Source organism: Penicillium oxalicum, chromosome VII (genome assembly GCF_001723175.1).
Source record: "Penicillium oxalicum strain HP7-1 chromosome VII, whole genome shotgun sequence".
NCBI classification, from domain to species: domain Eukaryota; kingdom Fungi; phylum Ascomycota; class Eurotiomycetes; order Eurotiales; family Aspergillaceae; genus Penicillium; species Penicillium oxalicum.
The window spans coordinates 1,611,598-1,626,164 of record NC_064656.1 but is presented as its reverse complement, the minus strand read 5'-3'; the positions used below and the strand labels follow the sequence as shown (position 1 = coordinate 1,626,164).

The 14,567-nt window shown below is 48.0% G+C and overlaps 2 protein-coding genes across 2 annotated transcripts; both read left to right on the top strand.

The window, feature by feature from the left end:
• Positions 1 to 767: 767 nt before the first annotated feature.
• POX_g09096 (uncharacterized protein) lies at positions 768 to 1,863 on the top strand (the record flags this gene model as incomplete). Its single annotated transcript, XM_050117861.1, has 3 exons — positions 768 to 833; positions 965 to 1,062; positions 1,152 to 1,863. The coding sequence occupies 3 exons, from the start codon at positions 768 to 770 to the stop codon at positions 1,861 to 1,863; spliced, it is 876 nt and encodes a 291-aa protein (XP_049966005.1).
• A 7,679-nt stretch (positions 1,864 to 9,542) lies between these two features.
• POX_g09095 (uncharacterized protein) lies at positions 9,543 to 10,706 on the top strand (the record flags this gene model as incomplete). The annotated part of the gene is made up of 2 exons (XM_050117860.1): positions 9,543 to 10,039; positions 10,208 to 10,706. 2 exons carry the CDS (start codon positions 9,543 to 9,545, stop codon positions 10,704 to 10,706), a joined length of 996 nt encoding a protein of 331 aa, XP_049966004.1.
• Positions 10,707 to 14,567: the final 3,861 nt, after the last annotated feature.

Genomic DNA, 14,567 nt, shown 5'->3' with positions numbered 1-14,567 from the left:
ATTAAATTAGAAATTTAAAAAAAAGCCTCCTTCAGAACATGGCGACGAGATGATTGTGAAATCGGAATTTCTTTTAATTCCCTTTTGATTTAAATCCTATTATTTTTTTCCCATCTCGTGCACTTCTCCATGATCGATACAAATTGATTGAAATCCTCAAAAGGGCCATCTTCCCCCCTCCCCTCCTGCAACAGTGTCATCTCTTTTTTTGACTTTGAGCCTTTGGAACCGGACTTTGATACACTGGTGTCTCGGTAGCCCCTCGTCTGAAATCACGATTACTACGCCCCCGACCATATCTTGCTTGTGGATGACCAGTGTATGACTAGCGGACAAAAGACATTCCTGGCCATTATTACTTCACTCTGCCCTCAAGTCAACACTAGCCGACCCTCACTTGTGCTAAAAGTCGAAGAGGCTATTCTGGTTGGAAAGTCATTGGACAAAGCATCGTCCTTAGATCATTATCGACTGGTTGACGTCGATCACTTGCGCTTGGTTGCCTCCCCCCCCCTCCTCAGGCCGGATCTGGAAGCATAGCTCCCGTGTACTGCGGCTACTACGACAACCACTACACTCCTGGTACAACATTGTCAGGAAGAGTGATTCAAATCAAGAAATCCAAATTCTCCTGAGTCATCACCACTGCGATACCTGATCCAGCCCTTTTTGGTCGATCTTGGAGTCTCGTCTCGTTTCTCGCTCTATACAACACCAAAGCGCTTTCAACTTCCGCCCAACAACGCTGCCCTCACATCCCACACAAGATGGCGGCCCGACAATCAACACCGTCCTCCGATCACTCGCACTCTTCAGATGGGATCCGCAAGCGCGTATGTAAAGCTTGCGATCGTTGCCGATTAAAAAAGTCCAAGGTACGTTGGCTGCGAAGTAATGTCCCCGTCGCACCTGGAAAGATTGCCTGGAAATTTGCAGGAGCCGCAGACTCATTCATGTTGTACAGTGTGATGGAAGCAGTCCCTGCTCGCGCTGTCGTGCCGACAATGCGATTTGTGTGTTTGGCGAACGAAAGAAGGCACATGACAAGGTCTATCCCAAAGGGTAAGCACGCTCATCCTCCAATTGCTTCGAAGAAATGTTTCACACCACAAGACCACAAAGAAGCCTAACGAGTCTCCCTACTGGAATAGATATGTGGAGATGCTCGAGCAACAACAAGCGTGGCTCGTTCATGGTCTGCAAGAATTATATCGTCGCAGTATCGAAGGCGAAGGGTGGCCCGGCGAACGCCTCAAGACCGAATCCAATGGTCATCCCCTCACGCACGATCTGCTGACTCGCCTCGGCGCTCTCGACCACTCCAAGGGGGAACGTTTTGAAGAAAATCCCGAAGCCATGCAGCAAGAGTTGTGGCAGAATGGAATGGCGCGTCAAGAATCTACCGATAGTTCCGCCGACAGCCCACACAGCCCGATTGCCCGCTCACACTTCTCCTCCGACGCCTTCTCTTCACATTCGCAATCACAGCAGACCATGCCCCCCACACCACCGACCTATAGCCCGATCCGCCAAAATAGTGCGCTCATGCAACAAACCGTCAAGATGGAGCCCACCATGACCACTGCACCCACCCCGCAGGCGCAATTTGCCATGTCGATGCAGGGAGTGGTCAATCCGTTGGCATTGCAGGGTGCGCCACAGTGGCCCAGCAATCACCCCGGCTTTATTCCCTTTGACGATCTCGATTTGATGGGATCCGCCGATTACACGGGATTCAGCTTCGATGAGCCCGTACCTTCCCCCATGTTTCATCGTCAAATGGCCATGAATTGCATGCCCACGGATTACGACGACTTCAAGGAGTTTCTGAATCCCAATGCCACAGAAATCACCTCGATCTAAGTCCCGGTGGGTGATGAAAATCGTCTTGAGAGCTAGAGCAGTCACCAGCTGCCTCTTTTTTCCTTCTTCTTTCTTTTCTTCTCGGTGTCCCTGAAGAACCAACTCTTATTGTTTTAACGCCTGTATGACGTGATGCATGTATACCATACATGTCTTCCTTGTTCTTTTGTTGCCCTTTTTCTCTCCTTTCTCTTGGCTCTCTTCTCCCCAATCTTGGGGCTGTCTTTTCCCATACCCATTGGTTCTTTCTTTTTTTTCCCTTGCTTTTGTTTTTCTCTCTGGGCGGGGATGAATCTCAAAGCACGTGCCATCTTGATCCCTCTGTACAGTGCAGTGCTGGTTCGTAGGGGAGTTTTCTGGTCCTTGGGTGCTGGATGTTTGGATTTTGAGCTTTTCTTACTATTCTGTTTGTCTTCATGTGGAGTATTGGGTATTACACTAGGAGGTCACCTGGGCGATTCTCCTCCATCTTTTTTTCTTTATTTCTTGCCCCTTTCCCATCTTTGTTACGACATTTACACAGATTTGAAATCAGATCTATTGAATCTTCTCCTAAACTGATTGATCTTCCATCGTATATTCCCTATCCTAATATGCGACGACTCATCACTACTTCATGACTGTCAAATGCACCCTATCTGACCTCATCTTCATCTATACCTGGATCCAAATGATGATATCACGGTCTGGAAAAGATCTCCATCGACTCGATTGATGATGACTGCGATAAAGACAACAACTAGACCGGAGGCGGGCCAGACCTCACCAGCATCCCCCACCCAGGCTTACGGTTCACGTAAAAATCGCCAGATTATCGCCGCATCAACGACGTACCGAAACCGGCCAACCAGAGACCAATCCCTGAGCCAAAAGGGTACATGTCTAGTCTGGCCCTGACCTTGTCCTCTCCTCTGCTCACCTGTCCAACTCACGGGCAAGTCACCTGCACGGGAGCCTTTACACTTTCTATACCAAGTATATCGGTTTCCCCCTCCAAGCATACCGCACATTTACAATACAGTGTAACATCGGAGGATAGTGCCGAGCCCGCCAAAGAAAAAAAAAGTATGCAGGTCAAGCTGGATCCAATGGAACAAATGGCTCTACTACAGTACTTCTTCTCTCGTCCCCACATCTGCAGTCATCGTTCCCTCGATCTTAAGCAATCATTTTTTATTTCTGACCGAGCTGGAGCCCTGAGGGCTCCACTTACCCTGACTAATGCGGCTTCGAGAAGATTCACGGCGGACCCGCTGTCATTTATGGGATTGAATCATCATCGATCACTTTTTTCTTTTTGGGGAACCCTGCTGCTGCTGCACATGTATTATTTTACTGTGTCTTGACTTGACACCCTTCCGGAGAGGTAGAGAGTGCGAGTGACTTACAAAAAGAGATGTGGTATAGTAGTATATCTTGAACTCGCATTCATAAATTTTGAAAAAAAAATTGTTAAAATCCGTCTTGGTCAAATCATCCAGATTGCCACTAAAACCATACTACAGTATACACTGACATACCCCCCTCGAGGCTATGCATTATTATCTACAAATCGATTACACTTTTTCAAGATTGTCACAGCGTACCTACCTCTCTCTCTCTTCCTCGTTCTCTTTCTCTGCCAAAAAAAAGTGGAAACCCAGACCCATTTCTGGTGTTCTAGGGCTGTGGACCGGACGATGGATCGCTGGATTTTGGGCCTTCCCCTTCTAAGGTTCTCTCTTTCTCTTTCTCTCCCGATAAACGGGAGGGCTGGGATGGAGATCTCCCTCTCTCTCTCTCTCTCGCTATCCGTCTGGGATGGGCCGGCGGGCAATTCCCGATTATTAATGTTTGACGGCCGATTACACATCACAAGCTGCCGGCGGGGGGGCACCTGTCATCACTAATCAATCTTGTGGTACCAGACCTGGGACCCGGTCGTCCATGTCACAGAGTACTAGTCGTGTACGTCTTTGGCGGTGGCTCAGGCTCTTGGTATCTTGGTATTTCTTGGGTTTACCTTTAGACTATCGATTAAGGAGGCTTTGGAGAGTAAAGTTTGTAGTTGGACATTTTGTAATCTTGTATTGTATAAATAATTTACAGTGCGAGAGTGTATTGTATTTTACCTGGCTGGGATGCCCTTGGGCGATTTGACGTTCGTGTTTGGTAGTTTTGTATACATTTCTTGAGATGGCTGTTTAGAAGGACTTCTCATCGTTTCGTGTATATTACAGTTACAGTACATACAGTACTGACACTCGGATAAAAAAACCATCCTAAATGATTCAATCTCGACAATGTTCATATCCACAAGAATTTCTTGCCAACGGGCTCGGAGAGAGAGAGAGAAAATGAAACAAGGAATTCCCCCAGTCCAAACTCCAATCTGAAAAGCCACTGGTAAATCCGGTTCACCGATACACGCTCAGCCCACTTCCGAATTTTGCATCCCTCCCCCCCCCCCCCCACACTATGCCATACCCGTTGAGAATCCACATCACTAATCATGAATCACCACATCGCCAACACTAAAAGTACAGTACAATAGGAACATGGGCAAAACGTGACCATGTCAGACTCAGGATCAAGTAATACTGGAGAATTGCTCGTACGTAGATCCATACAGACGTAGTCTTTCACAATCAGTACTACATCAACTTATTAAGTAGATAAATAGTAGAGGCCAGTACTCGTCATAACCCCTCTAACCGAGAACAAGGATAAACCAGCAGACTACACATACAAATATCCAACGAAACAGTACAAGTACACCGAGCCACTAGCAATCAATGATAAATCCGTGAGCATAGCCGGCGCATCGGTGTCAGCTAAACGCGGTCGGTCTTTCGGATTTAAGCTCGCACGCGGAACCGCTCTAAGTCCATTGAACCCGACGCCCGACCCCCGGCCCGTGGATCTGGGTCTGGGTCCGGTTCTGGGTCTGGGTTTCCCTTTCTAAACGAACCTTTTGTCCAGATTTTACTGTTTGATTGACTATACGTCGGCCGGGGAGATTTTTTTTTAAAGAGCTTGTTCCGTCGTTGATGCGTGATTATATAAGGATCCTGGTGGGGGGAGAGCCGAGGAGGGGACGGGGCAGCACTATTTTGACTTTGGATTGACATCATCGATCGTGGCGCTTGATCTAGATCAGTATTTGATTAGGGCTGAGCAGGATCTGATTAACTCATCGCGAATGGGAGAGACGACAGTATGCATTGCACACTACGCAGTACATAAGTGGGTTGGAGGTATAGTACACGTGGCGCTTATCTGTATTCTGTAGTAAATGTCATCCATGTATGCTTTGAACGCATCTATTATCCTCGTTTTGCTTTTGGAGTGGAACCCGCGCATATATATCAATTTCTACTGTTCATTGGATTTGAACCCAAAGAAACTGGTTTCATCTCGATCTACTGTCACTAAGCTGTCAAATTTAATTCACAAAAACTTTCAAGGCTCACTACCTCACTACCTCGATCACCAATTTGGAATTTTCTAGTCAGCCGCACTCTGACATAAGATAGGAATGTTCCCCCCCCCCCCAAAGAGGATCGATAAGCCATACCGTCAGCTCTCATCTCGGGGTGAGACGAGACGAGTGCCTACATTCGACATGATTAGAACCAGTCGTGTGTATGCTCTTTCTACCTGTCATTGCTAGACAATATTAATCATATATAATAGCGGACATCACTCGAGAGGTACAAAGCCAAGCTCCATGATCATTGATATCAGCACACTTCCACGACAACTTTCAACTTGGATTGATTTGCAGGCCAAAACCGAAGCTCTTTATCGGATCGAATGGATGAATGGCACATACCATTCCTACACCTTCCAGATTGCAATTTCAATCTTTATACAAAATACTTGCCCAGCGATTACAACTCTTGAAAGATTTCTGACATAAGCTTGGGCACTCCATGAGACTGAGGTTGACGGTAGTAAAGGGGCCGTAGCATATCCCGGTAAGATCCATATCGAGAGAAACGATCTCAAGTCAGATGTGAGCAAATCACCCCCGTTCTCCAACTTCCGTGAGCCTACAATCCACCACTCGGTAATCACTGACTAATCGGTGATTGGGCAAAATATGATCTCTCCAAGTGTACATAATAAATATATACAGTTCAACATTATCTTCCCTAAATTGTTTTCATCGGTTACCTCCTAATTGTCACCTTGCGACACACCACCGTTTCAGCTCTTGAATCGTCCTGATTGCCGAGCCGCAAAGTACATACAGTGTATGCCGTGCTCAATCCGCCGAAAGATGACAGGACAAATACGGGCACGGAGAATGGGATTGCCGTATTTCCGACCGAGGCAATTTTCCCCTTTGGGAAGTATGCTTCGCTGTGTGTTAAAACAGTTATTCATGTCGGATCGTCCGTGTATAAGATAGTCAGCAGGTGGGCCCATTGAGGACCCATGACTTGTAGGTCTAGAGCTTTACTTTTTGAACTTGGGAGTTTATCAGAGGAATTGTACGTGGTCACAACCTTACATTGTTTAATTTTGTATTTGGGAGGATTTCGGGACATGAACTGGATGGACTGTATTTACGGGGTTGTAACAATTCAGAATCATGAAAACACCAAGGCGAACAGTTCGATATTGGACACGTGCTGCTGGATCTGGATTAGGTAGTGAGAGAGAGCCCCCCTTCCCCCACCTTTCATAACGGGAGATACTTGCCCGAACCACCCGGATGGTCGCTGCCTACACTTACAGTATGTATATCGTGCTGTTCGTCTATTCAGGCTTCAGTACAATACTGAGTACTATATTAGGACTTCCATATCAGTATGTATTCCGTGCCCAAGCGCCCCGTCAGACGCCTGCCTAAAATTGTCGTTTGTGAAATAATCCCGATGTTTTAGTTGTGGAGAGAATTTTGCGTTACATTTTTTTTAAAAAAAAAAAATAGAAAAAAAATAAAAGAAGGAAATCCCACCCTGCCCAGCTCCACCAGATTCGAAGTCTTCAGTAAACGGCGTTGAACACAGCCCTTTCCACAGAGGTTTAGGTCTCAATCGCAATTTTCCGAGGACTCTTGGTATGGAGTAGGTAGCAATGATTGTCGGCGAGTAATGATGCCTAATCCTCCGAATACAATCCTTCTCCCGTGCCAAGAATCTTGAGTGTCGAACGCTGCTAACTCAATTATATGAGGTCTGAAAATAGATCGGACATGGGGAGGGGGGTTTCATTTTGGAATAGCTGGGACTGGTCCATCAATACTATGTGCATATGGACAGTTGTGAGAGGGAGCAGGAGGTGACGGTGGATCACTGGATACACGTTTTCACTCAGATGATCGGGGGTGGCTGCGCAGGTCATGGCCGGCGAGTGTGCAGATCATTGATGCAGAAATGGGAAACTCGAGAGTCGTTTGGAAGAATTGGGGTTCAATTTGCCTATCTAGGGTTGGATGGTCAAGATGGAATGCTCGACGATAAACGGGTAAGGAGATACATCGGATGTCCGTATCTGGAAGTGCTACTATAGCTTTATACTCCCCAAGCCGTGCGCGCTATTATACTTCTCATCGGAAGATTCAGATTAATTGGTCCATTTTCAACCCTTCAAATGGCCCCTCCAAACGCGCCTTGATATGAGAGAGGCCAAGTCCCGTCGATGGCTCAAAAATTCGATGGGAGCACGTCGATCTCACTATTTTCCCAAATGGGTAGACCTAGTCACACCCAGCGTCCGAGATTACAGTTGATCGTCCATAAGACATCCACTTACCGTTGGGGAAAGACTACTAGTCTAGATGGCAAGACCCAATAGTCAGGTGGAATCGCCCTGATCGTCCCCAACCCCCTCCGCGACGTCCAAGAGTCTCGCAACCGATACGAGAATACGAAAACGCCTGCAGGTGGCCAGTCTCGTCTGGAGTCTTGACGCTATCCTGACCACCAAGGACCCCAGAGGGGTATATGTAATTCGAAAACGTCAGCAAACGGGGGAAAGAAAAAGATCCAAGCAAAGACCTTTTCGACCCTAACGTCGATCGTGCATTGAACTATCGACAAATCGAGCATCCCGGTCTGGCTTTTTCTGATCTCATTGTGAACAACACATCGGGCGATGAGGGGGATCATGGGATGCCTAGCCAGCACTGCCGCGCTTTTGTGTGGGGGTCAGACCTTCCAGTCCGAGCCAAGAAGCAGGCCGTGCCCCTGAAAAAGGTACCACTCCAAAGAGATCCATTATTCCAGAATTCAAGTGCCACTGTCCTGTAGGCTGACACCAAAGCGGGCATACGACGTGTAGGTAGCCTATTTTGGTACCGTGTATGCTGGACCAATCTCCCCCGGTATCGTCCTGTGTGTACTGTTGTCCACGGGCTCCTTGCGATAGGGTTAGCGTTCGCCTGTCGGGGTCTGTTTACGGCTGTAAAGGCATCCCACAGGGTCGTGTATCGGCCTTCGGGACACTGTTGAGCCGGACGCCGCACCTGGAGGGGGATCGCATTAGAGCCCCCTCGTGTGGGACGGGGGGAGTGAGAAGGATGTGACAAACTGAGATGAACCGCCATGGGGAGGTTCATGGTCAGATGTCGAGGGTTCAGAACTGTAGTCCACCTTATATACCGGGGATCACTCTCATACGGGAGGTGGGGATTGTCTACTCCTCAGTTGAAATTTGCGGCGCGACACAATCACTCTAAAAGTTGTAATGGAACATGCTACAGTCATACACTACATAGATGGTTCTGAGCATACTATAACGGTCAAGTGACGATAATCGCGACAAGGTCCCGAGACCCCGGTCTTTCAAGGGATGGTTTGGACTCTTGACAGATTCACACACTTTTAAAAATACACGGAAACAGTTGAGCGAAGGATGACGCGGCAGGTGAGGGTCGAGGACAGGAAGGTCCGACAAGACGGAATCAAAATGCCCGAAAACCTTCCGCTTACACATCTTATATGCCTGAGGCATCCTATAAGGCCAGTCCTCCGGACGACAGCAGAAACCCGCTCCACGTGATGTCAAGGCTGGGCAGCAGTGGAAGCCATACTTGTCAGGTACCCAGGCATCCAAGCGGGGGGCTCTGAGCTCCCAGCGAAGCTAACCCCAATTCAGAACGGGGTGCCAGGAACAACTGGCCCGCCGACGAGCAGCACAACCACAAGCTCATGCATCGAACCGGCCCATCAGCTGCAGCTACAGAGGAGAAAGCCGAGCCTTTGAAGGCCCTCTGATTGACTTTGCTCTGGAGAAGTCATCTTTCCAGGTATCTCTGTCGACGTCAAGTATTTCCCATGCGATGGTCCCCGCCAGCATATCCTCAGCACCGCGCTTTGACCAGACTCAATTAGCCGCAGCATTCAGCCTAAGCGGACCGTCAGCGCTTCCTTAACCGGGAGCTGCGATGGAGCTCAGAGCCGCTGACTGGGAACTTGGTGCCCCCCGCGTGTCCATTGCGGGGTTCTCAGCGTCATGCCTAAATCTCGACGACTCGATTCTACCGTTCCTTTATTTCTCCGATTTACCCCTCCATCAAGAAACAACACGTTGGCTTATTATTTTCCCCCCTGTCCACTCTCTTCTCTCCGCCTCCTGGAAGAATAGAATAAAAAGAAAAGGAAAATTTCCAACTCTGAGATTGTTCTCCCAGAATCGCATTCATCAAAAGCGCATCATCTCGATCTCGATCTCGTCCATCCTTCAAAATGTCCGCTCCGGAACAAGCCGCATTCACCTTCTTGCCGCTCGGCGCCATCATCCAGGAATTCCGCGTCGGTGGCCAGAATATCGTGCTGGGATTCCCCACACAAGAGGACTATGTCAAGCACAATGCCGCGTACTACGGCGCAACCATCGGTCGTGTGGCCAATCGAATTAAGAACGGTGTGATTCAGGATCTCAATGGCAAGAAGGTTCAATTGGCCAAGAACAATGGTCCCAATTCACTACACGGTGGCCCAACCGGTTGGGGCAAGCGTGTCTTCGACGGTCCTCGGACGGTACAACGCCATGGACAGGACGCTTTGTTCTTCAAGTATCTCAGCCCGCACGGGGAGGAGGAATTCCCCGGTACGGTTGAGGTGCGCGTCTGGTACACCGCCAGCAAGGAGGGAGAGGCGACCACCGTCTTGACGGTTGAGTATGAGGTGGAATTTGTCGGTGACGAGGTGGACGAGACGGTTGTCAACATTACGAATCACAGGTGAGTTGCCTCGCCAGATGAAGAAATTCTTCATCCAGGGGAGCAGGGAATCTATTTTCACCTCTTCCTCTCTCTCTCTCTCTCTCTCTCTCTTTTTCCCAATTTGGTGGGGGGGTTCTCTTTGCAAAACGTTCTTGGACTCACGCGTCTATCCTCTCCACCATCTAGCTACTTCAACATCGGCGATGGTCCCACCATCACCGGCACCACTGCCAAACTGGCTACGGCAGACTACCTCCCCGTCGACCAGACCGGCATTCCCAAGGGTGGCATTAGCAAGTTCCCCCGCGACGTGACTGAACCGTTTGTCCTCGCCGCCACGGGCCCCCATATTGACGATTGCTTCGTCGTTGAAACCGACCCCTCCAAGGTGCCCCTCGACACGCGTAATCTCCCCCTGCGCCGTCTGGCAGAGTTCAGCCACCGCAGCACCGGTCTGCACCTGGAAGTGCACAGCACCGAGCCGGCCTTCCAGTTCTACACGGGTAAATACATTGACATCCCCGCGATTGGTGGGCGGCCCGCAGACACCGAGGGAGCCGGCTTCTGCGTCGAGCCCAGTCGGTATGTGGATGCGATTAATGATCCCAAGTGGCGCGGCATGGTGCTGTTGAAGAAGGGTCAGGTGTTTGGTTGTAAGAATGTTTACAAGTCATGGAAGGAGTAAGAGGGGGAAGAATCATGTCTCTTTTCTCCTGCAGATTTGTCGGTCCGCCTGATGATCATAGAAGAGATTCTGATGACTAGATTCGATCTTTCTTTCGCCTCCATCTCCCCCCACAATTTGAGTTACATAGTCAAGGTCCCTATTCGGGGGTGTCACGCCTCTAGGATTCAAAATCTTATTTATACATGCCACCAATGACCCCATGTCATTTAAAGGTATGAGTATCAGACCAACCCCGACCACTCCTGATTAAATCTTTCACTTTCCTGTACATGTAACAGTATATTCTCTCCACCAATCAGTCAGCCCTTGACCAACACGCCCTCCACCCCACCATCTACACATCCCTTTCTCAGTACTGAGGGACCTACACCTGAGGCACCGAGCTGCCAGATCCCATATCTCCTAGCCTCTGTAGTCCAAGTACTGTATGTGGATTTTTCACAAATCACAAGCTTTTTTCAATCTCCAGCCTCGGCATTACCATCGGCATCGGCATCGGTAACCGGAGCTCCGAAAAACTTGGACCCAGCGAGCAAATCTGCCCCGATCCGAATTGCGGGCTTCTCTCCCCTTGGACAGAGCTGGGCAATTTCACCCCGTCCCTTCAGGTTGTCCACCGACTTTGTACAAGATTTTGTATATATTATACTTGTATGACAACGTTCATGTTGGATTCTAGTTATATACCACAAAATCTTTTTTTTACCATATACTTTCTTTCTATTCATGATGCAATATGATAAGATTGTGGTTTGTACGGTATACGTACCACAGTAAAACTACCACGAATATTTGGTATGCCTTGGGTTATTCCTACGATCGAACATGAGACAGCTTGATACGTACCTAGAAACCCCAAGAAAAAAAAATATCCATAGATTCTCCAACCTCTCATCCTTTCCATGTCAAGTTTAGCTTTCATGTTGCGTTTTTTTGTTTTTAGAAAATGTTTCCAACGCCGAGGCGAAGATTCTTCATCGCACATACCCATCTCCCTATGTGGGGAGGGGGCAGTTGTGCGACTCCATCAACATTGTACAATGCATTAACATGTGAGAACTAGACAAGAAACGAATTGAAAAATGGTGTAGCGACAGGTTAATAGATATGATCAAGTGACCCTGCAGGGATCGATCCGGTCAACTAACACAGCAACGTCATCCTTTTCCCTCTCTCTATGATTTCTTGTATCTCCAATCCCCCTCGTCTGCATGAAAACTAGCATTGTGCCCCGTGCTTTTCAAACATGACTCGAGACCACGTTCAAAAACCGGGATCCTGTCGTCAGAAAGCTGCGAGTCCGGTTATGCGGCTAAGCCCCACTTGCATGCAGGATGTGAGCGGACCCAGTCTCTCGCCTACCAATCGGACGCAGACCGAGTCATGCGAACCGAAAAAGAGAGAGAGAGAGAGAGAGAGAGAGAGAGAAAAGCAAAAAGCGTAAATGCAAGATACAGCAAAACGAGAGAAACTCGGGGACTCGGAAGTCTCCCTGATCCGGAACTCTGTCTTTTTCTTTTTTTTCTTTCTCTTTTTCTAAGAGGTGATGATCAAAGTGCTGGGATCTCTGAGGGGAAGCAGGTGAGTTGAGGATATTATTAAGCGTTTCCAAGAGAGCGAGGGATCACTCCGCTGTGATGGAAAAAAGTGGGCAGCCTGTTATATTGCATGTTCAACCTTTTCTCGTGTTGGTGGACTTGGGTAGAGACCAGACCGTGACCTCAACGCTATCCCCAGTCTGTCGCTGTGCTACTTGGTCTGGACATGTGTACAATTGAGCTTTGTATTGATGGGCCGATGATCAACTTGTGCAATAGATGGCTATGTAGATGCTACTGCCCAATATATACTAGTGCGTACAAAAGGTACGTGGTCATTTACATATTGTAGAGGCACAAAGAGTAGGTAGCTGTAACTCCCCAGATAGTCGTCATCTCACGTTCTACCATACTTCGAGTACCGTACATGAATCCATTCGAACGTAAAGCTGGTGAAAAAAGCACGAGTGGGATAGACCAACGTTCGATGATTTGGCTTGTGACAAAAAAAAAAGTTTCTACCGCGGTGCTCGTCTACTCCTTTAGCTCTCAGACCTCTCTCTATCCTCGGGCCTTTCCGGTCCTGATCCCGGCGCTTCTCTAATAGTGCTAGACGGGTTTCGACTATCGACTATCTAGCGTAGCGGCTGGGCCGCTACACCACTACTGGACAAATTGCCTGTCTCACGATTCGTTTTCGTTCATGAGATACATAACCCCATAAGAATCTAGATCAAAGTTAACCTGGCAGAGTGTTCTCAGGGAGATTTGTGCCACCTACGTTGTCATTCCAGTGGCAAGTCTACCCTAGGTACTATTTTCTGGCAATTGGAGAAGATTTCCTCGGTGATTACTATTGCTAGATGAACAAGTGCGAGATTCTCGTGGAGAGCTAATCGGCGAATAAGAGCCAAATGCGTAAGATGGACCAATTCAAGAATTGTGCACTCGCCCGAAGCTCGGCAGTACCCAAAAAATAACAATAATAATATCCACAGTTACTGTAAACCCTACTCGTGCTGGGGGAGGGATTATCAAGGAATTTAGAAAAAAAAAAAGTACACCCGGATCCAGATCGAATCTGTTCCAGACTTTACACTTCACATTGAGCGTGCCCGGTGGACATGGGCGAACTACTCACCACCTTGGACAATTCCAAATAAACAGACACATCGCCTGCAAGAGCGAACCAGGTTTCTCACATTCGCATTCGTACTACACTCGATACTAATAATGGACTACTGCACGTGCTAGATGTTGTAACGTTGCGGTCACTTGTGTACGCAAGCCCTTCCGGCTTCCTCTGTAACTGGTCTGGGAAGACATACCCGAGACGTTCACGTCAGGTGTATAAAACCTCGGTTAAGGTGCCGAAACTGGAGAAGATGGCGTCAGCACTTTTTTCTGTTCTTCGTATCCTCTTGACTTCATCTAGTGCGTGGGTTGTGGGCTAAGTGACGTAGGTAAATGAAACACTAATTCAGGATGCAGATACGCATGTGCACATGTCCGTTCATATTCATCCTCGTGGAACGGGCAACTCGATAATATAACGTGATGGTGAAAGTTCAAGGAAAGCCGAGGTGGATCTTTCCCTTGTGTAGGATTCAAGCCTCGAGAGTACAGCTCATGATCTCTTTCAAAGGGTCTGAGACCACATCATTTGTTTATATCCATAGGTACTACCCATGCAATGTAACAGACACTTATCCGAACGTATATCCGTCCAATGCGATGAGAGTGTATGGCTGTATCTCTATAAATACATACCTACTTATTGCCCCCCGCCCCCGAAGAGACATCGCCCTTCTAGATATCTCTTTGCAGGTCATATTCAACCGAGTGGAAAAACCACTTCACAGGTTACCTGATTCGAATCGATTATGGAGATTCCTGATATGGATGCATTGGACTGTCAAAGTGTATTTTTTAGCCTGCACATTCCAGTAGATAGACCATAAGAACCGGCTATACATCGAGTTGATACCGAGTCAGCCTAGGGAAACGAGATTGTATGGATCTCCCTCGATGTCGTTTCAGGTCATCCTCCACACAGTCCGCTTGCACCCCTCATGTAAAGAACATGAACCAATCCATACTATTTACTATTTACCTCGAGATGACCATTTCCAGCTATATAAGGCATTTGTTGAGGAGGTCCAAGCTGATGGGATATGGGCTCACGTCGAATTCAGCCCTATTCTTTTGAATCATCAAAGAGAAGGCGAATAGATTCTTGTTGTTTCATTTGCCTCAACATCAATCCCGCTGCACAGCATCCGAATTTCCCATGGTGAGTATGGCCTTTTTTTTCTTTAAA